Source organism: Capra hircus, chromosome 10, assembly GCF_001704415.2.
Source record: "Capra hircus breed San Clemente chromosome 10, ASM170441v1, whole genome shotgun sequence".
Classification (NCBI taxonomy): domain Eukaryota; kingdom Metazoa; phylum Chordata; class Mammalia; order Artiodactyla; family Bovidae; genus Capra; species Capra hircus.
Genome location: NC_030817.1, coordinates 53,415,483 through 53,438,040, shown reverse-complemented (window position 1 = coordinate 53,438,040; position 22,558 = coordinate 53,415,483). Strand labels below are relative to the sequence as shown.

The following is a 22,558-nucleotide window of genomic DNA, read 5'->3' as shown; positions in this document are numbered from 1 at the left end:
TTATCAGAATCTAGCTTTTAGTAGAAGAAGGACCCAAAGATTTTTGTCTGGAGCAAATGCACACTCCCCATGTGTGAAGACATGAAGCATTTACTTCGTGAATGTTTATGTTCTTGGTATCACCTAGGAACCCTGAGACTTTCAGAGTGAATGGTTTCTAGACTAACTGCCTCTCCATGGTGTCATTCTAGAACACTCTTCTCCATATTTCACAGTCAATGGACAGGAGGGCAAAGGAAACATACGATGTTGAACCAGTTTCTCTTATTTAAATGTTAACTATTGTTAAGTCTTTAAAGTGAAGTCGATGCAAGCTGCAAACATTTTCTTCTGTATTTATCTTCACTAGAAAACTGTGGACTGTAATTTATTTTATTAAATCTTGAGAAGACAGTTTGGCTTTTGTATTCAGGCGAGAAATATTGAGTTGTTTTTGTTTAATTTTGTGTATGTGTGTGTCTTTTGTTTTTTACATAATTCCCAGTAGGGGGGAAGGGGAAAGAAACAGTCTGATAAGACAAGTGTGCATATTCTAAAATAAGTGACCTTTGGGAATATAGGTGTTTAGATGATTTTAGTCACACTTGGAGTGGGATTCAAACCTCTGGCCTGACATCAAAGACCATGTCTGTAGAGAAGAGAGACCATCTTCCCACAGTGTAAAGAAAGGTGAGCATTTCCTAGCACCCTTTTACAGGGAAGAAAGGATCTCCTCTACAACCAGGGTTTCTTCCCCCATCCTCCAATCTTCTGCAGGAATTCAACTCCTGCTGGGTCACCCAGAGCCCTCCACTCGGTTCTTAACTCCACTGACTTTCTGACTTGTTTCCTGAGGGACTTAGAAAAGGGGAAGGAACTATTCACACAGAAGTGTGTATGAAGCCTAAATAACATCTTTAAGTTTTTTTTTTTTTTTCCAAAAATACAGTAAGGGTTTAAGCATAAAAGTAGATGATGAGAATAGTATTTACTTAAATTTCTTACAAGCATATAAAACTTTATGTGACTTTATATAGAGAGGTAACTATCAGCATATAGTATTTATATTTGGGCAAGAAGGGTTAAATCAAATCTTTAATTTAAATAAACGTTCCTTAAAAAATCAATAGTATTTATACTCTGAATAGAGTACCAACTTTAGTTCAGTTATTTATTTATTCTTTTTTTTCCCCCCTGTTGTTTCTCCTTTTGGGAAGAAATGGTGTGTTTTATTTTGGTTGGGGTTTGTTTTTGCTTTTTTGTCATTTTGATTCACTAAATTTGGGGATGATTTTATTAAAGTCTATTAACTTCTTTTTAACCAAAGCTTTCTGAATATGACCAGCCTCAGGTGCTAGCGCATTAAAGAGCAACTAAACCTAATTCCAGTGTCCATTTGTGAAATGATGAGAGCTAATTGGACTTCTCTGAGGGTGAGAGAGAATACAATGTTGAACATAAATTTCTTTTCCCAGAAAGGATTTTGCATGTACCTAATGCAAAAAAAAAAAAAAGAAAGATGCTCTAATCTCAGTAAGTCACTCCATGGTGACATTGCTTTTGGAGTAAACCAAGATACATTGACATGATGCTGCTACTAGGTCTTTGTGAAAGAAAAACAGGGTGTGGACTTTAAGACGAAGTACATCGACAGTGTAGGAACAGAGTAGTAGAGGCGCGCTCGGTGAAATGAGGGAACAACTATTATACGGATCGAAGTTGGGATCTGAAGTTAAACAATTTTTGTTGAAAAAATATGAAGTGCAGAGAAGGATGTGAAAAACTTTGTATTTTAATTTTCTTCCTTATTATAGAAATACCTGTGTGATGACACAAAATACTTGCTGATATAGAACAATTATTCTTAATCGTTCTTGTAATTAAAATTGCCTAAACTTAAATGTCCAATAGTCTTTTAAAAATTGGAATCACATCATTGTTATCCTGACTGCTATAATGCCTCTTATACAATTTTTAAACGTATGGTAAATAAGGCTTTTGCACAAAGCCTGAACACCTTCGGTTACAGTGGTGTCCAAATGGTTGCATTGTGTTGTGAAGAAACTGGCCTTGGTCACAATGAAATCAAAAGTGCAGATGAAAAGTGCAAATTGTGGTTAAAGCTATGGATTTTTTTTTTTTAAGTGTTCAGCATCCTAATTTGCTTTAAAGGTGTGGATTTTTTTTAAGTCTTCAGCATCCTAATTCACCCTTTCTAACTTAAAGAAAACATTACTTAAGACACTGCTTCTAAGTTTGGTTGTTCTTTATAGTGTGGATATTCAGATCTCTGTGAGTGTATGGGGATGGGCTGAGGGTCAGGTGAGGAGGGAGTGGGTGGGTGTGTGTGTGCGCGCGCGTGTGTGGTTTTTGTATGTATGATGTGTATGTGTCGGACCGCTTCTAGGCTACTAAGTGTCAATGGAAAAGAAAATGTATTCAAAATACTTAAATCAAAACTAGAAGATGGAAAAAAAAAAAAAGATTTATTCTATACAAAGCCTTGTCTGGACCACTTTAGAGAGACTTCTATTTTTTTAACCCTTCTATAAATATTTGATGGCACTTGAAATATTCCTGCAATAAAATGTGATTTGTGTAAAGAAAAAACAGATTTTGTAATGTGAAACAAAGAAAGAAAGTAATGTAATTTTCTAAAAAAAGAAATACAAACAAACAAACTTTGTATTATTTTCTTGATGGAATTTGTCTATCTGTCTTTGGAGAACTTTTTATTTCATTGAATGTGCCATAGTAGAAATACGTGTTTTTAGTTTTAGACTTACGGAATAGCTGTTTGTGTTCCGACATTCCAAAATGCAAAACAACCTAGTAGAATCTTTAATGAAAAGGTTTAAGTAGGATGTAAGCTTCTCTCATTGTTGCTTTTTTGCACATGTTCTTCATTCCTCTCTAGTGCAATATGTACATAGAGCACTTCCAGGTGTACTTTGATCCCTCAGGGAAAATTACATATTTGTACAGTTTTTTTGGTTTTGTTTCTTTTTTTTTTTTTTTTTTGCCTTTTGTTTTTGGCTAAGGAATGTCGATTGAATCACTTGTTATTGTTGAGAGGCAGCCAGATAATAATCCTAAAGCCACTGTTTCAAACATTGATTGTTTAAATCATCTGTCCTTCCAATGGTATTATTTGAAGATAATAATAATAAAAAATTATTTTCTGACAGTTCTTTGTGCTGATTGGTGGAAAAAAAGGGGTAAATAAGCACCTTACGATTGACTTACTGTGAATGACAATCCATCTTGATATCAATAATAGAAGCCCTATCATTTTGGAGTTCGGGTTATAAGAAACAAACAATGTGCTCAGGGATCTTCTAAAACTCTTAAAACAGGGTGGCCAGTACTACTGGGACAAAATTGTGTTTTGTATTGTTAATAATTATGATAATACTATCCCTCCAAGGCACAAGTGAACTGTGTAGAACTGCGTGTGTGTAAACTTCACTATTGTTCATTTTGTTTTGTTCAAAATGTATATATTCTTCGGTCTTATGTGCTTAAAAACATTGAATAACTTCCAGAGCAGTATAAAGTGATGCCAGTATGTTCAAAAGATAAACTAATAGGTCATAATCAACCAAGAGCATCATTCAAAGTACAGTCCTACAAACTCCACTCACTGTTTCTCTAACAATTAAAATATTCTTGATATATTTTATTTATATCATTGTATATTAAAAGGTATTTCAAATTCTATATAGTATGTATAAAAATTTTTAGAAGCAGTCGTGAGATAAGAGCCCTGCCTATCAGTGCACTGAGAGAGGTAAAAGATGAATTTTTTTTTTTCAAATACCAGCAAGTAACTCCTATTTTCACTGTGTTCTCCTCTAGAAACAAACAAACAGAAAATTCCTTTTGGGGGGATTTTAACTCTTTTACTTCCATTTGTAATCTGTTGAGTTAATATAAGAGCAAATGGCTATAAAGAGAAACAAAACCCACCAATGTAACAGCAACATGAGCCAGTTTTTAGGGTAACATTTTATGTTTTTGAAACATTTTGAAAGTAATTATTTGAATATGTTACTTTCCATAACCTCAGTGAACCTCCGTGTAACTGTTCACTTTGATTCTTCCACACCTAGAGTACATTTTCAGAAGAAGCATTACCTATTTTCTTACCCCATGGAAAAGCAAAATTTAGGATAACTTTCCATGTTGTTTAGATAAAAAAAGAAACCGTCACCTTGTTTTGATGATAAAGACTATGAAAACTGGCATAAATCTCTCTCTCCATATACATATATATATATGTTTATACACACACATATATGTACACACAAGTTATTAACATACATATTATACCATTTAGTTCCCAGTTCTTACCTAAAGATATGACACAGCAGAAGGCCGTAAAAACAACTTTATCCTATAGATCAGGGTATAAGCCCATAAATGCAGTTGCAACAGTAAATCATCTGTTATTAACAGTCTGTGATACATGTCTTCATTGTATTCCCAAAACACTAGTATTATTAAAGAGGTTCCACCAGATTTGATGAAAGAGACTTTCCTATTATTGTTTATTCGTAAGATAAGGCTGGCAAGCACTATCTTTACAAAGTAGTTGGTTTCACTTCTGGGTCTGTTTGCTTGTTTGTTTGCGTAAGTGAGCTCATTTTTGTCAGGCTCTCAGTACAGTTTTTAAAATAATCCAGAAGCCTGGCTTCATACTAAGGAGATATTGTAGATGCAGGGGATCTCCATGTTTAACCAGACCCTCAGAATTTAGAGCAATAAATACGTTCAGTCATTTATTTATTTATAAATGAATGATACTATCCCTATATTCAGTCCAAATAGAAACAATGTCTTTCCAGCAATGCAACATAACATGGAGTCTTGTGTTAAGGTGAATATGAGAATTTTAAGGAGATGCCTAGAAAATCCATATTTGCTGTTGACATTTAGTGTTTGCCACAACAAACATCACACCTCTTTTTCTCTTTCCCTTCTAAGAACTGATGAAAGATAGCTTCCTGTTAGCTTTGACATCCTGTGTATGCCATTATGTTGTTCTCCAAGAGCAATTAAGTTCTTTGCAGTGTTCGTGTGTGATTCCTTTCTCCTCATTATTACTTTAACATGGATGAATAGTATTCCTACGAACTTGGTTATCATTGAACAGATTGCATATGTAAATGCAGATAATTCTTGAGCAATATAGTGAATATGATTTCACACACACACAAATCTGTATGTACTGTACACATCTTCCTGAATCTAAAACTCTCTTCTTAGCCACAATGGTTTGAAATCTCATATAAAACAGTGGTAAATTTTTAAACATTAGGACATTAGCTGGCTGCTTCTTTAAATGTACCTGTATTGTCTGCCTGCTCCTTTTGTGGAGATGTGTTTTTGTATTGGATGTTTGGGCCAATGGGAGGCTTCAAGCAACAACATATTTTCCCAGTTTAAATATATTTAACATACGACAAACCCCAGACAAGGCTTTTAATATGTATAAAGAACTGCAGTGTTAGGTGGTTTATTTGCAAACCGTTTTCAATGTTGTCCATTTTTATGGCACCTTTAACAATATTCTTGTTTCCAAAGTACAAAAAAAAAATAGGTTAAATAATCTAGCCATAACTGAATGTCAAGCAATAAAACAAATGACTTTTGTGCATAGACTTAAAAAAATACAAATTTTAGACATCTGCATGTAAATGCAATCTCTTGTTTACTGCTTTCTTCAACTTGAGCAATTGATTCCTTATTTACTATTAACTTAAGAACTTGTAATGGCCTGTAAACATTTTCTCTCTTACTCTTCTTTCAAATTTACCTTCGTCCCTGCTTTTGAGTCATAATATTTAATGTTGTTCTGCACATCTCTATACAGTTAACTTTTTGGCTTTCATTCTGTATAGATAAGAAAATGTTATATTATAAACAGCCTACTCAGTGCAAATATTTATCTGTTTATCAAATCCACAATATGCTGTATAATACTGGTTTTACTATATAATCTATTTTAGACATAGCTGTTTAGAACTAGAGTGTGCTATTTTTGTGTTTTTCTGATGTGTGGTGCTAGATAAGTTACTTTTGTGAACAACAACAAAAAAAACCCTTTTATTCCTAGACAATACCACCTTTGGGTCTTGTTAATTTCACTGAGTATAACTATATATTTGTATATATATACATATATATATATCTACCTGTGCCCAACTGGCAGCTGTATCAGAGTGCTGGATTTGGGACATGCTTTTCTCTTTAAATACATAATATCATGATATAAATTATTCTAGAGTGTATTTAATTAGGATAAAATTACTTCCTTAGTATGGATATTTGACATCTATAGGGTGAATTTGTTTATAAATATGGATATATGAAAATGTATTAGCATTTACTTTATGTTTGCTACTTGGCTTTATACCATATCTCCTAAGCTGAAAAATAATTTGCCAGGCCTTCAAGATCCTAAAGAAACACTCTAGTTTAATGGAGTATTATTTTTTTTCTTACTAAGGCACCTTATTATTGGCACCTGACAGAGTTGTGTACTTAGCTCCTATAATAGATAATACACATTTATATAAAATATCCTTGTTGGCTTGATGGCAGAATAAACCTTTCCCCTCCTACCTGAGCCATGAGAAGTATAGAGACATCCGCTATCATGGCAGAACATGGGCCATAAAGCAGCTTTGACAAGGGATGTTCTGTGTTAACTTGACCTCAACCAGTTCCATGAACTGAGTGAAGGACCTTCATTTAAAAGTCATTTAATAATGAGCTTAGTTAATTCTTTCACCTGTTCTCCCAAGACCTATCGTCTTTCTTAAAAAAAAAAAAAATCCACGTATATCAAATATCTAACTAAGGATGTAGTTAACCTTATTAAATATTGATTAGAATTGTTCTGTAATATTACTGAATTTGTAAGATCTTTAGCAAAGATTTTTGAGCAATTTATAAATATAGAGCAAATGTTTCTGTTTACTGCACTTTTTGTAATTGAAGGTGATAAATTCTCAAGCCATGGTTATTGGCTTCCATGCACTGAATATTTACCCACAATTCTAGACATTTTCCATTTTTATGGAAGAGTTGCTGTTACCTTAATTATAAATGCAATCATGTGGTTAATGAGAGCTAATGCTAATAGTTAACCTTTTAAGGTGAATTGGCTACAGTTTAGGGAGAAATCTCTTTGAATACAAATCATTTCATTCCTTATTGCTTCGCTTAGAAAGGGATTGAAACTTTTTTTTTTTAGCCCCATTTCGTATCCTAAGGTTCCTAAGGATAGAGATAGTATCTCTTTGTGTCTGCACAGTGGCCAGCACATGTCAGCATTTGATAATTGTTCAATGACAACAGGTGTGCCCCAAGTCCAACTTTTTCCCTGAGTTGTTTTGGTAAATTTATAAAGTATGCCAAGCCTTATGGTTAATACTTTCTTCTATAACCAAGTTTTAAAGCCACATTTTCAAAGACCACATGAAATGCTGATTCTAATTGTGTGTAGGTCTTGAGGATTAAGCACACAAATTTCACAAAACTCTGTGAGTAACAAACTCAGCCTTCTGTAAATATACATGCAAGTTCAGAAACAGTAATACTGTACCTATAAATATGCGCTGTCTGTTTTGTGTACAGTATGTAAAAACTCCTTTTCTGCCACACTAAAAATGCAAGCCATTTATGGGAATCCTAAAAAATAGTATTGTACTAAAACTTTGCTAATGATCTTTATTAGAGGATCATCCAACTTTTCACTGACATTGGGTTTTCTTTTCAATTCACTCTTACAGTAGTCTGCTTATTTCCAGCCGTTTGTTATTTTATTGAGTCCTCAATTTAAAAAAAATATTTTGATTCATTTTGTAAATACAAGCTGTAAAAAAGAGAGATTTAATGTTGTCTTTTAAATACTCCGATTTTCATTCTAATATGAATGTTGTTATATTGTACTTAGAAACTGTACCTTTAATATTACATTACCTTTATTAAAAGTGCATTGAACACATCAATTTTAGATGTGCTTTATGTACGGTTATCCTATAATAAAATTTCAGCTTCTAATGGAACACTTGCCTCATTTTTCTTTCTTTTCTTTGGTTCTTGAGTTGCATGTACAGTTTTCTAGCTTGTTTCCATAGAATGGAGTAGGACAACCTTGCTACTCAAAGTGGGTCCATAGACCTGTGGCACTGGCATCACTCATGACCTTGACCTTGTCAGAAATGCAAAAACTTAGGCACCATCCCAGACCTACTAAAACAGGATGTGCATTTTCACAAAATCCCCAGGTGATTGGTTTGCATATTAACATTTGAGAAGCACTGGTCTATAAGGCAGTACTTTAAAAAATATAATTTGTCTCTATTTTGCAGGGAACAAAACATATACAAGGATCGAGCTACCCTTTGATCAGAAAAGGCAAAGAAGGAAATTTCAACTTGTGAGGAAACATCTATTGATTGATAGTAGCTGCCAGAATTGCAGAAATGAGGATTCTCAAAGGAGTGCCATGACTGATCGGTGATATCTACTCTGAATGTAGGAGGGGAGAAAACCTGAACTCACACCACACTTTGTCATCTTTGCTTTAGAAATCATTAAAGGAGAATGTCAAAATGATGCCAAAGGCTTTAAAGTTGCCAAAGACTTTAAAAATTTGACTTTACTGGGCTATCATTGTATCATCCCAGCCTGGCCCCTTCTCTTGAGTAGATCAGATAGGAGTAAACCAATAGAGTTAACTTCAGCTAAATATCACATAATTTTAACGATGCAAAGCCTCATCACAAATTATTTTCAAAGTAATGTCAAGGACATTGACATTATAAAATATTTGGAAGTCAGACTGAAGTCAGACTAAAGGAAACTGAGTTGGGCTTTTCCTCCACCCACATTCCTAAGCGTCTCTTGCACTTAGTAAAATAAATATTTGAAATGATCTCCAAAGTCATTAAGATATAACAAACATCATGAATGACACTGATGGATCCCCAGTTTGTCTGGAGGCAAACCTGAACATCCAAGAGTGGCAGAAGCCTCTTGCTAGATTAACAGCCACTTTATCCTTTTCCTGTACCATCAGTGAGCTTGTTTTCCTAATGTAATTTATCTATGATTAAGGAGCTAAGAAAAGTCTTTGTGTGTTTACTATGATTCTGGATTTTTTTCTCCTTTGGAGGGGAAATACTGACTCTAGTAAGATAGAGTCATGTCTCAATAATCCATTTGTTATTTATCTGCCTGATAGATTTCTCAAACAATATTTTTAATTCCAGAATGATTTCTTTGTAGGGGAGAAGATGCTTCAACTGTGACTTGTTCTTTGCTTACAGAACAAAAATTAATTTTAGCCTCCCTCACAGTTAATTACAATAACAAGTCTCATCCCCCTAACAAGTCTCACATCTATCTCCTACCATTCTTTCTTTACTGTTTCCATAAAATATACATTGTATTCTAAAGACAAATACTTATTTAGTTATCCTACTTGGAATTATTTCTGCTATCTTTACTTTCTCTCTGTGGGATAGTTCAGTCAGTTCAGTTCAGTCACTCAGTCCTGTCCGACTCTTTGTGACCCCATAAATCACAGCACACCAGGCCTCCCTGTCCATCACCAACTCCCAGAGTTCACTCAGACTCACGTCCATTGAGTCCGTGATGCCATCCAGCCATCTCATCCTCTGTTGTCCCCTTCTCCTCCTGCCCCCAATCCCTCCCAGCATCAGAGTCTTTTCCAGTGAGTCACCTCTTCACATGAGGTGGCCAAAGTACTGGAGTTTCAGCTTTAGCATCATTCCTTCCAAAGAACACCCAGGACTGATCTCCTTTAGAATGGATTGGTTGTATCTCCTTGCAGTCCAAGGGATAGTTAAGGGCTACCTATAAATAACTAGCATTCACGGAGTGACTGTGGAGGAAAAAAAAAAAAAAAACTGCTGAGAAATTGGTGCAACCACTGTGGAAAACAGTATGGAGGTTGAAAAAAAAACCCAAAAAACTAAAAATAGAGTTCCCATGTGATTCAGCAATCTCACTCCTGGGCAAATATCCAGAGGAAATTCTAATTCAAAAAGATAGCAGCACTATTTACAATAGCCAAGACATGGAAGCAACCTAAATCTCTCTCCTTTGACAGAGGAATGGATAAAGATGATGTGGTACACACATACAGTGGACTCAGCCATTAAAAAAAAGAGAATGAAAGAATGCCATTTGGAGCAACATGGATGAACCTAGAGATTATGGTATTAAATGAAATAAGTCAGAAAGAGAAAAACAGATACCATATGTAACACTTAAACAAGGAATCTAAAATATACAAATGAACTTATTTACAAAATACAAACAGACTCACAGTCATAGAGAACAAACTTATGGTTACCAAAAAGGAAAGGGGATAGGGAGGGATAAATTAGGAGTTTAGGATTAGCAGTTAAAAACTATTATGTGTATCAATAAATAAACAGCAGGGTCCTATGGAATAGCACAGAGAATTATATTCAAAATCCTGTGATAACCTAGAAAGTAACAGCATTTTAAATCAACTATACTTCAAATTTTAAAAATTAAAAAAAAAAATTGGCATTCAAATGAACAGTTAATTCTGAGTCTTATTTTAGCCCAGAGACCGTCTCATATAGAATCCAATAAAATATACTTCAAAACTATTATCTTCTGAATAGAAAATTTTGAATACTTTAGTCATTCTGTTCTGACAGCATAGCTAGCATTTCTCTGGCTTTTCAGGAGTGATAATTCCTCCTCACTTGAAGTATCATTTATTGCTGAAAAGCCTAATTAGAACAAACTACTATTGGCAACAGTATTTCTCCCATTAGTTTCTGAATCAATTACTAGATTGAAAAGGCTTTGCAACAGGACTATTTCTGGATTCTCACTTTGAAAATACCTTATGGATGATTGTAAATGCAAGAAGAAATTCCCTGAGTGAAGTAGTTACCAGCTTCACTTCATGGCCAAGTTCATCCCAGATAAAGCAAAGGAAGCTTGTTAGCTGAGGGGTAGGAAAATAACGTGGTACTGATTGAAAAAAAAAAAGGATCTTGCACATTTCTCTATCATGATTTGGTTGACAAGAAGAAATACACATAACAAGTCTGATAACTTCACTTAGCCAGGTACTTGCATTTTAAAGTTCTTTTTGAAATTGTGGTCCACTGAATCATTTTATAAACTCAAAATGAGTACTCTTGAAAATTCTTTCAAAATGAAATTGGCTTCTTGTACAACTTACGAGTTTATTTCTCAGTTTAGCAAAATGAAATAAAATCTTTCTTCTGCTTGAATATCCACAGAATAAAATGGAATAATCACTTTGAAAAACATTTGGCAGTGTTTTTAAAAAGTCAAACACAAATTTACCATACAACCCAACAATTCTATTTCTATGTATCTGCCCAAGGGAAATGAAAACACAAATTTCACACAAATACTTGTATACAATCGTTCATACCAAGATAACTCATAATAGCCAGAAAGTGGGAACCATCTAACATTCATCATGTCGACAGGATAAACAAAATGGGTATATATATATATAAATGTGCTACCATTTAGCAACAAAACAGTTACTAATACTTGGTACAACATAGATGACCCTCAAAAATGGATGATCTACTTGGAGAAAAGAATCCAGATGCAAAAGACTATATGCTGTATAATTCTGTTTATCTGAAGAATCCAGAAAAGGCAAGTCTGTAGAATTATGAAGCTGCTTAGTGTTTGGCCAGAGATAAATGTGGGAAGGGAGATTAACTGAAAAGGAGCACATAAGATTTCTCAGGGCAATGGAGATGTTATAAAACTTGGTAGTGTTGATAGTTGCATAGCTGTGCACTTAACTAAAACTCAGTGAATACATGGATTACACCTCAGTTAAAAACTGTTTTACACACACACACACACACCGTGTTTTCGCTATAACTCAAAGAATAAGTCCATGGCATAAAGACCCTCTTAGGCCCCTCCCTTTTCCCGGTCTAATTGCCTTCACTTCCCCAACACAGTGATCCAGTAGCTGTTCTCCTACCCACAACATGCAACACTGTTTCATACTTCTGTGCTCTTCCCACCAAACCACAGCCCCTTTATCCAGTGAACTCCTAGTAGTCCTTCAAGACCCAGCTAAATGAAACTTCTCTGAAGTAGTCTCTAAATTGTCTCAGTCAGAATGAGTTCCTTCCTCATTGGGTTCCCATAGTATCTATAATGTGCGTGTGTGTGTGCGTGTGTGCGTGCGTGCACACACGCCACTGAAATAAACACAACATGAGAGCTGTGAGCTTCAATTTTATTTAGGGACTTACTGAAGAGTATAATCCAGGAGACTGCCTCTTAGCTCCAAGGAACCAAAGAGGTAAGGGGACAGGTCAGTACACATGTGATATTCTGGAAGGGAGATGTAAGCAAGCAAACCTTCTTGGTAAAAGGTTGCTGCTAGTCAAGAGAAACAGACAGCTTAACGGTTGTAGGGCTTTTCGAAGTATAGGAAAATGCATTTAATCCTGTCAAAAAACTATTGAATAGCCACTCCACGCTCACACACACGTGCTCACAATAGCTCTATTTTATTGATGAGTCAGTTAAGACACTTGAGTAAAGTCATAATAAAGTCTGGGTATTCCCAGTACTGTACTTGTCACCTGTCCTCCTTCCAATTTACCATACCCTCAAGGTGGAGGACTTTCTAGGGACAATATGCAGCCCGGAGAAGGAAATGGCAACCCACTCCAGTATTCTTGCCTGGAGAATCCCAGGGACAGAGGAGCCTGGTGGGCTGCCGTCTATGGGGTCGCACAGAGTCGGACACGACTGAAACGACTTAGTAGCAGCAGCCCCTTAAGCGAGTGTCCAGCAAATCCTGTCTCAGCTTCCAAGGCAGACTACCAGCAGTCTGGGGACCTGGAGAGGGCCCCGCCCACTGCGTCACTGGTGACGCCATCACGCAGGGTCGAGGCGGTGCCGCCGCGTCCTTTAAATACGGCCTTCCTAGGGTGCGCGAGCGAGAAAGGAGACGGGTGGGGAGTGTGTTTTTGTTTCGTGGGGGTCGCGGTCTGGGCCAGAGCCGCCGCGGACCACGAGGTGGGCGGCAAGACAGCTTCGTGACGGAGACGCGGTGGGGAGGGCGCGCTCGTGAGAGTCGGGAGGCGGGAACATGGCGGCCCATCGGCCGTCCGGGACCCTGCACAGCTAATGCTAACGCAGACCTGTTCTCCGGCTTTGCTGGCCGATTTCTTTCCTCCCTGGAACCTTGTTTCTCCTTCGGTTCCCTTTCCCTCAGCCTGCCTTCTGTCTTCCTCGGCTCTCTCGCCCCAGCCCCTCTCCGGGCAAAAGTGTGGAAGGTGGGTTCAGTAGGAACAGGTGAGGCCCGTCCGTTACTGAGAGAGAGACTCTAGCATTTGACTGCGTTGCTCACAAACTCGTATCTGTACTCACAGGGTGTCAGGAGATGCGCTGAACTTGGAGTGTTGATGTTCAGACCAGATTTGTAGTGCTAGTGATTCCTCTTCTTGATCCCGTTAAATTCCACTAAAGTTATCTAGACCTCAGTCTTCGCAAAAGTGAGGTTCTGTTTGAAAGATTCTTGATATCCAGAGCGTCTGCCCTTCGTCGCTCGCCAGAATTTGCCCCATAATTATCTTTGGGAAGGTGGAAGCATGATTTATTTTGGCAGTAAGGGAGTCGGGGCAGGGGGCTCAGTCAAGACATACATCCCGTGCCCGAATGGGATTTAGTCTGTGAGCAATGAAAACGCCAATCTGTTTCCGTCTTTATTTTCGCGAAGTTCCTGGAATAAGTTAAACGGAGAAGGACTGATCCTGTGTCAACTTCGCGGTTCTTCCTCAAAGACCTTGGAAATATTCATCTGTCTGCTCTTTTTCTCTTTTTTAAGTGTCTGTGTCGGATGAGAGTAGGTGTTAGGAACAGGTTCTTGCCTCATCTGAGTTAACAGTATCTGGCCTGCCAATCACCTAATTTTGTTCTTGATCTTTGGTTTTTCCTCAGTTGAGTGCAAATTCTGGAGAAATCTTCTTCCTTTAAGAGCCTGCACTGCCAGGCAGCAGAATTGTGAACTAGAGTGAAGGAGAAATCTAGGAATATGAATTCCATGATGGCCGTGGGTGAACCAAGGTTGAACTGGTGAGTTACATCTGTTTGTAATCCCCTAAAGTGGATTGAGGGGCTTTCCAGGTGGCTCCGCTGTAAAGAATTCAGCTACCAATTCAGGAGACACAGGTGCAGTCCCTGGGTCAGGAAGATTCCCTGGAGAAGGAAATAGCAACTTGCTCCAGTATTCTTACCTGGAAAATTCCAGGGACAGAGGAGATTGGCAGGCTGCAGTCCATGGGGGTCTTAAAGAGTCAGACACAACTGAGGGATTGACTAGGCACCTATGGAATGAGATTGAAGTGGGTTTGGTGACTAATCAGAAAAGGAGGGTATCTGGCCTGAAGAGATCTGGAAGAAACAAGAGGACAAATTTAGTGGCTTAAGAGTTTATGATTCTCATCTACACCTACTGAGCAGTTTTGAGTTATCTTTGACTGTACTTCCTCTCTTAAAGTGATGACAATTCAGCATTTAGATTGTGTCTGTATGTATAAGTCCATTGTGTATTTATTGTTGGTCTTAGTGAAGGAGAGATACTGGAATATTCTTGTATTCAAGAACCTAGTCCATATCTGTACAAGTAATAGACCTTCTTTAAGAATTGACAAGCTTTTTTTTTAATATTGGAATCTATGCTGCTGCTGCTGCTAAGTCACTTCAGTTGTGTCCGACTCTGTGCGACCCCATAGAGGGCAGCCCACCAGGCTCCCCCGTCCCTGGAATTCTCCAGGCAAGAACAGTGGAGTGGGTTGCCATCTTCTTCTCCAATGCAGGAAAGTGAAAAGTGAAAGGGAAGTCGCTCCGTCGTGCCCAACCCTCAGCAACCCCATGGACTGCAGCCTTCCAGGCTCCTCCGCCTGTGGGATTTTCCAGGCAAGAGTACTGTATCAAGTGATAATGTAAATGCATAGACTATTTTAGAAGTGTATGAGACCATCCCAAATAAAAGACTCTATTAAGTAATATAATGGCAATAGCAATCTAATGTATGTGCTACTTTAGGTCAATTTAACACACATTAACTGAGCATCTATACTAGTGAAGAAGTTTGCTAGCAGAGGAGAATATAAAGGTTACAAGAGACAACAAAGATAGCTAAGATAGCACCTGACTCAAAGATTCAATCAGTATGTATTCTGGTGTAATGTAGATGATGATATTGTGTATAATGATGTAATATAATTCATATTGCTTCACTATAGAAATGTCATCTAAGTAACATGCTATATACCTTCAATTTACAAAATGTAACATGTCAAATTTATCAAATAAAATCAGTATGTGCTTAATAAGTACTTGCTTATTGCAAACAGTGCTCCCTTCCTCCAAGGAGCTCACAATCCCTGGGGCCTGTGACTTTGTTTTTGTATGTTATGCAAAAATTTTAGAATTTAATGAGATGTCACAGATACAGGACCATAGCAAGTAATAAGAAACTACCCTGGTGTATAGCAAATAAGATTTTAAAATTTTATTGTTTGTACATTAATCATTGTTTTTTAGATAAACACCTTTAGAAATAAAAATGAATATGGTGCAAATATGCTAGATTTCCCATTTTAGGAATGGCCAGCTGCAGGTGCTATTTGATCAGATTGTTCTGTTGTAAGTTCCTAGAGATATGCTCGTTTATGTTTCTTGCTATAAAGAATATGTTCAAATGCAACACAGATGCTCTTCTATACTGTGACATTGTGAAACCAAATGTGGTTCAGGGCCTTTGCATTGCCTTTGCATTGCATTATAGACCTTGGAACTGTCCTTTTCTATAGAATCCTACTAATTTTTGGCCTCCCTAGATTAATGGGTCTCAGTGTATTTAATTTTTAAATTGTTTCCTTCAACCAGCATTTATTTGATGCTTACTAGATGGAAAGCCTTGACAACAGTATGTTAGTCTGTAAATTAATTACAATATGGAAAATCATATATGACCTTACAGGTGGTTTTAGTAGAGGCACACTATTGATCACATTTGCCAAGTAAACAGAAATAGTTGGATAATCAGTCTTTGTAGTGTTCTTTGGCCGAGCACAATAGTGAATGAGGCAAAAATAAGTTGAGAAACATTTTCTTTGTGCAATCAAACAGCTTAGTGTTATGCCACAGAGCCTAAGATGAGTACTAAAGTAAAAAACAAGGCTGATTATTGAAATTGGAGAATTTCAGAATGGGCCTAGCTTAAAAACCATACAAGAAATAAAACATCTAAACTCACACATCTGGTTCAGTTCAGTCGCTCAGTCATGTCCAGCTTTTTGCAACCCCATGAATCGCAGCACGCCAGGCCTCCCTGTCCATCATCAACTCCCAGAGTTCACTCAGACTGACGTCCATCAAGTCAGTGATGCCTTCCAGCCATCTCATCCTCTGTCGTCCCCTTCTCCTCCTGCCCCCAATCACTCCCAGCATCAGAGTCTTTTCCAGTGAGTCAACTCTTTGCATGAGGTGGCCAAAGTATTGGAGTTTCAGCTTCAACATCATTCCTTCCAAAGAAATCCCAGGGTTGATCTCCTTCAGAATGGACTGGTTGGATCTCCTTGCAGTCCAAGGGACTGTCAAGAGTCTTCTCCAACACCACAGTTCAAAAGCATCAATTCTTCGGCGCTTAGCTTTCTTTACAGTCCAACTCTCACATCCATACATGACCACAGGAAAAACCATAGCCTTGACTAGACGGACCTTAGTCGGCAAAGTAATATCTCTGCTTTTCAATATACTATCTAGGTTGGTCATAACTTTTCTTCCAAGGAGTAAGCGTCTTTTAATTTCATGGCTGCATCAAGTTAAAATATTAAGAGGTGATTTTCTGGGAAAGGAGAGGTTGGGGACATGTAGTTTTAAATTGCAGTTGTAATTGCGTGTTAATCTAGCCTGATATTTCAGTTGTCAAATCCAAGTAAATTACTTTGTTTTTCAGGGATGTTTCACCAAAAAATGGTCTTAAGACATTTTTTTCTCGAGAAAATTATAAAGATCAGTCCATGGCTCCAAGTTTAAAAGAACTATGTATTTTATCTAGCAGGTAATATACTTATTTGGTTATTTATATCCATATTTGATATTTTTCTGATACTTGAAGTTTTATATCTACCTGTCTATATCCACTATGAAACATTTGAAGTATAGGAATGTAAAAATTAGAAAATAGAAGAACTTAGTATCCTCAAAAGACCACTCTTTGGTGTACATATGTAACATCTTTTAAGACCTTTCTCTACACATGCATATTAAACAGATGCATATTAAAATGGGGGTAATTCCCTGGATATCCAGGGATTAGGACTCCATGCTTTCACTGCTGAGGGCCTGGGTTCAATCCCTTGTCAGGGAATAAGCCATGCGGTATGTGGCCCAAAAAAGAGGGGCGGGTGGGGGTGGAAATCACACTGTAAATACTATAAACACTGAAAAACTTTTGCAATTTGGTTTTTTCATTTAACATAATACTTTACGTATTTTGTGCCCCTACATTATTTCAGTCTTCTTATGGCTGTATATTACTTTACAGAGATACTTTTAATTCTTTTAGTTAGTTTTACATTGTACAATGTTTGTGCAGTTTTAAACAGTAACATTTATAAATTTCTTGTAATTATTTCTATAAGATAAATTTATAGAAATTGAATTATTTGGGTGGATACTATAAACACTTTATATTTTAATAGATACCACCTAATTGCCATAGATTTCATACCACCAAATTTCTGGTATGAAAATGTGTATTATGACAATAATAATTTCCCCTTCTCACTGCTTACCTGCCTATAACAGCTCTTCTTTCCTTTGTGATTGGCTGCTTCTACTCTATTGTGGATGAATCTTAAAACTGAGTCATGAAGTTTACTAGAAAGAAATGATAATATGCCAGATGAAGAATTGGAGTTCCCCTAGGAGAGCTCAACGTGTACTTTCATCTTTCTCCACTCCTTTTGGAATGGAGGAAACATATTTCCACTCTCTGCATGGAATGGGACCCCATCTTTTCCACTTTTTCAGTATCCTGTCAATTAGCATCCTCTGTTACTCCCACTTCTCTCTTTTGTTTTTGTTTGGGAGGCACTTTGGTTAAGTGGTGCAAACTTGCAGGATCTTAGTTCTTCAACCAGGGATCAATCCAATGCCCCCTACAGTGGAAGCTTAGTCCTAACCACTAGACCATCAGGTCTTTGTTCCCTCTTTGTTCTCTCTTGATCAGTATTTAAGCATGCTCAAGTTTGTCATGTCTCAATCCCTAAATTTCACAATCCCTCCTAGTTAGTTTGTTACCTCTTCTCTCGTTTGTACTTAGACTTCTTTGTACTTGTATATGCTTGCTGGGAGGACATGAGGGATGAAAAAGCTATAAGACCTACAGAAAACAGTGAACAAGATAGCATTACCAAAAATTACTTTAAATGGATTAAATGCTTCAGCCAGAAGACAGATTTGGAGCATCTATTTGAGAAACAGAATTGGGGGGGTGGGGCAGGGGAAACACCTTCCCTTAACTGCACATCCCATTACACTTACCTTCACTGAACATCTCACTATGATCTGTCTCCTACCCTCATTGTTAAAACTACTCCTCTAAAGATAATGAGCTGTTTTCTATGGCGATATCTCACTCTCCAATTTTCCTCCTAGTTTTCTGGTGACTGTGATATATCTTAGTGGAATCAATTCATTGCTACCACTGATATTCATTTAGGCTGTTTTCATTCCTCTACTGTTACAAAACAGTGAGCATCCTTTTTATATACCTGCTGGTATAAGGATAAGTTCCTATGAGAGGAAGATGCGTGTGTGATTCTAATTTTTATAGATATTGCCAGATTGCCATTAAAAACATTAAACAAGTCCTTTTTTTATTCCATCAGATAAATAGATAAGTTCAAATAAAGGCAAGCAGAAATTGTATTAATAAGGCACTTTCAGAAATGAAGAGGCAGTTTCAGGAGCAACATTTCTTGCCAAAGTGCATAATTATTGTCTTTGCAAGTATCAACTACAAAAGGTTAAGACCGTAAATTCCTTATCGGTGTGCACCTATGAATATTTTTCAGAAGCTATTTCTGTTATCTAACTTGTACCATTTCTTGGAGATAACTAACTTCTAAAACTTATTACCAGGTAAACAACTGCCTTTGTTTATTTGAATCAAAGAATGCCTACCAATACTCATGTCCTGAGATTTAGTGCACATATATCTTTACTCTTAAAAAAAAAAAAAACTCACTCTTATTAACTTTTATCTCAGGCTCATCTTTCCAGACTAAAAATTTCCAGTATTAGTCTTATTCATTCTGCTTCTTCTTCTTAAATATTTTATGATTCTTTGTCAATCTGGTTCTATTTAGCATATCCCAAGTGTGGGTTATAGTCTGAAATATGTAAAGAAGAGGACATATTACTGGAAGCTGAGTACACTTAACTCCTAAAATCTTTTTCTTATAGTAAGAATGAATTTTCAGACTATATTTAATTACCAGTTTTCTTGATGGAAAAAACTAGAAAGAATGTAAATTTATTAGCCCTAATTTTGCAATTTTTTATGTTCTATAAATAACATACTTGGGAAAATAGTGATACCTCTGTTTATGCTACTTTCAACAACATGAGGTTTTTATTCAACCCTTCTCCCTCCAATAAAAGGTAAAAATTTGCCTTTTAAAACATTAGTTTCTGGTTATAGATATTTGTAACTGAGTTTTAAGGCAGCAAAAGGGAAAGTAGCTTCAAATACAAAAAAAGAAAAAATTTTAACATGTTTAGTGTACATAAGTAAATCAAATTCAGTGGGTACAGGTAGACTTGAGATGGGAGCTACAGGTACCATTTCCAAATGCTACTTAAAGAAGCTACCCAATCCAGGAGACTTTAAAGCATGGGAAGCAAAAAGTTTTGAATTCTGCCTTTTTTCCATAGAAACTTAAGGTAAAAAAGGAGAATGGGTAGTTGACAAAATGAAGGAAGAAAACTTCAAACTATCAACTTAAGTTAAATATAATGCTGTAAATGTGGATAGAGAAACCCTGTCGGATGCTTTTGGCTTGCACCCTGATGAAGATTTTGACAGCATTGCACACAGAAATGATCTTGATGCACTGCCATTTCATTCTTTGCTGAATGTAGCCAATTTAAACTGCTAGAATTTCTTGACATTCCTACGCTGGCATATCTGAGTCAGCATCTTGTTGCTGCAGCAGCTTAATTAAATTTGCCAGTTTGTGCCACAAGGACAGACATGTTCTCATATTCAGAGAGACAGCTGTGAAGCAGTATTGTTAAGAGTTGCGGACACAATACTGTTAGGTTTGAATAGCTCTCAAGACATTTTCTAGTGAGAAATCAATTTGCTGTAATACATTTTTCCCAAGATCAGCAGTTAATATTCATTTTGTTAGCCTAAAATATGCTTATTTTTTTTTTACAGTTATTGGAGAAACTTTAGTAGCTAAGTATGTCTTCACCTCTATTATTTTCAGAGTCAATCTAAGCATCCTTATTTTAATTTCCAATATTCTTTTTCTGTTCACTAACCTGCTCTCTTGATTAGTTTTCTATACAGAGTTTAGTTCTAAAAGAGTAGTCTTGAATATTTTGCTTATTGGGGGGACTCTTAAGTCTTTTTTTTTTTAAAGACTTTTGAAATTTTTACCATATTTATTCTAGTATTTTAAAGGTGATCTAAAACACGTTAGTGGTAGTTTTAGATGGGGTTTGTCTCACCCTTCATCCAGACGCTGATATTGGTAATTCTCAGACTTACGAGGCTGAAACTCTCCTACTTTGCATGACAAATGTTAATAAGAAATAAGATGCCTCTTTGCTATGAATTGGAATTCATAGATATTAGTAGCATACTTTAAAATAATACTTTATATAAATGTGAAATAAAAGGAAAATCATTTTTATCATGCTATAGTAGATGCTACTGCATTAGAAGATTTAATGAAGCAGTCAGATGTACCAGCTAACGTGAATAAAATTGGATTTAAGATAAACTATATCCCAAAAAAATCATAAAAATAAGAGTAAAATTTATTGCTGGATAAATAATAATACAGTAATAATAACAGACCACAGTTATTTGTATATGAGAAGGGAAAGTTTGAAAAGACCTCTGAATGTTGTGCAGGACACTACCACACATAAAAATCTAGCATTCCTGACCTCTAAATGCCTTCTATTCTTCTATTTTGGGACAACCCAGATATATGCACAGGATTCCAGAAGGCTCTGAGGGTTAATACTGTTAGATTGAGAATCATTGCTCTGGATATTTCTTTCCCCTCCCCTTTCTTCCTCTTAATCCCTGGTTTCCATATCCTTAGGATTCTCCCCAGTCACCTAGTCAATATGTTCAGTTTGGAAACCCGAGGTCTCCATAGTCACATTGTACTGATATACATATTTACTTCTGTTTCTTCCCCATTCGTTTGCCTGACACACTTGATTATAAAATACTAGAGAGTAGAGACTTATCGTGCTTAGTGTTGGTTGTATGTCTACTACCCAGCATAGGGCTGGCACGTGGTAGTCACTCAAATACAAGTGAATGGAGGAATGAAGAATGAATCAGCAGACATTCATTCTTTCATTACTTTCCCTTCCTTTTGGTTATTGTTGTTTACTTTGGAACCAAATCATAGGGTACAATTACTGCGGTGGAAATTAAAGTTGCAGAGGCTAAGAAAATGTAGCTTTGTGTGTGTAATTTAAGACTCCTATGAAAAATGTAGATTATAACACTGAATAGGCGTAACAGAGACAGAATATGTACCAGGTGAGAAATTTGTGTTCATGTACCTTAACTGGGTTAATAAGGTGATTTTTTTTTAAATTGGGGGTAGCGTTTTGGAAATAAATATGGTAACAGGTTCTCTAGCTACTCACTGTTTTTTCTTTAGTGCATTCACTATAGATATGCCAAGATTTCCTGTATTTATACAAGACATTTCAATCGACTCAGCCATGTGCATGAGTGATAGAGGATTGTACAACTTTTTTCAAACAACTATTGCTTCCGTAGAATATATGCACACAGTGTTCAGACTTTCTTTTTAATTCTTGAGATAATAAATGCAGAGGAAACCAGAAAATTTAGAATCTCAATGAATTTGTGAATTGCAAGATTGTGACCTCATCCTATCATGTTCCTTGTGGCTTTTGTTCACTACGTTAATTGATAAATCTTTTTGAAGAATTTAAGTACTAAAAAGCAACTTATATTGTAATAAAATGTAAATCCAAAATACCTGCATATATAATTGGCAGGAGTGATTAACCCCTCTTCAATAAAGGGGAGAAACTTCCAAACTGAATAACTTGTTTAAGGATATGCCTCTTCCTCTCCATCAGATTACTGAAGGTAGACTTGTGATATGATTCTATCCTACAGAATACTTAATTCATACTAAATGACTAAATATCAAAATGCAGGTGGCAGAGTTAG

At 36.4% G+C, this 22,558-nt stretch overlaps 2 protein-coding genes across 6 annotated transcripts in view; both read left to right on the top strand.

Annotated features, from left to right (window-relative positions):
- The window catches only part of RORA (RAR related orphan receptor A), an 807,273-nt gene extending 798,666 nt beyond the window's left edge, over nucleotides 1-8,607 (top strand). For both annotated transcript variants that reach the window (XM_018053543.1, XM_018053544.1), the window contains one exon: nucleotides 8,361-8,607. In XM_018053543.1, coding sequence (XP_017909032.1) covers nucleotides 8,361-8,397 — 37 coding nt within the window. In that variant the 3' untranslated portion in view covers nucleotides 8,398-8,607. The remainder of the gene's footprint in view (nucleotides 1-8,360) is intronic.
- ICE2 (interactor of little elongation complex ELL subunit 2) overlaps nucleotides 12,944-22,558 on the top strand; it is a 65,976-nt gene continuing 56,361 nt past the window's right edge. The window contains exons 1-3 of one of the 4 annotated variants that reach the window (XM_013967104.2): nucleotides 12,945-13,092; nucleotides 14,017-14,151; nucleotides 17,042-17,146. Coding sequence is in view for 2 of the 4 variants with exons in the window: in XM_005685696.3 (XP_005685753.1) it covers nucleotides 14,111-14,151; nucleotides 17,042-17,146 (146 nt within the window). In the remaining 2 variants the exon portion in view is untranslated. Of the gene's footprint in view, nucleotides 13,093-13,881; nucleotides 14,152-17,041; nucleotides 17,147-22,558 lie in introns of those variants that run through there. The other 3 variants (XM_005685696.3, XM_013967103.2, XM_013967101.2) reach the window with 3 other exon arrangements.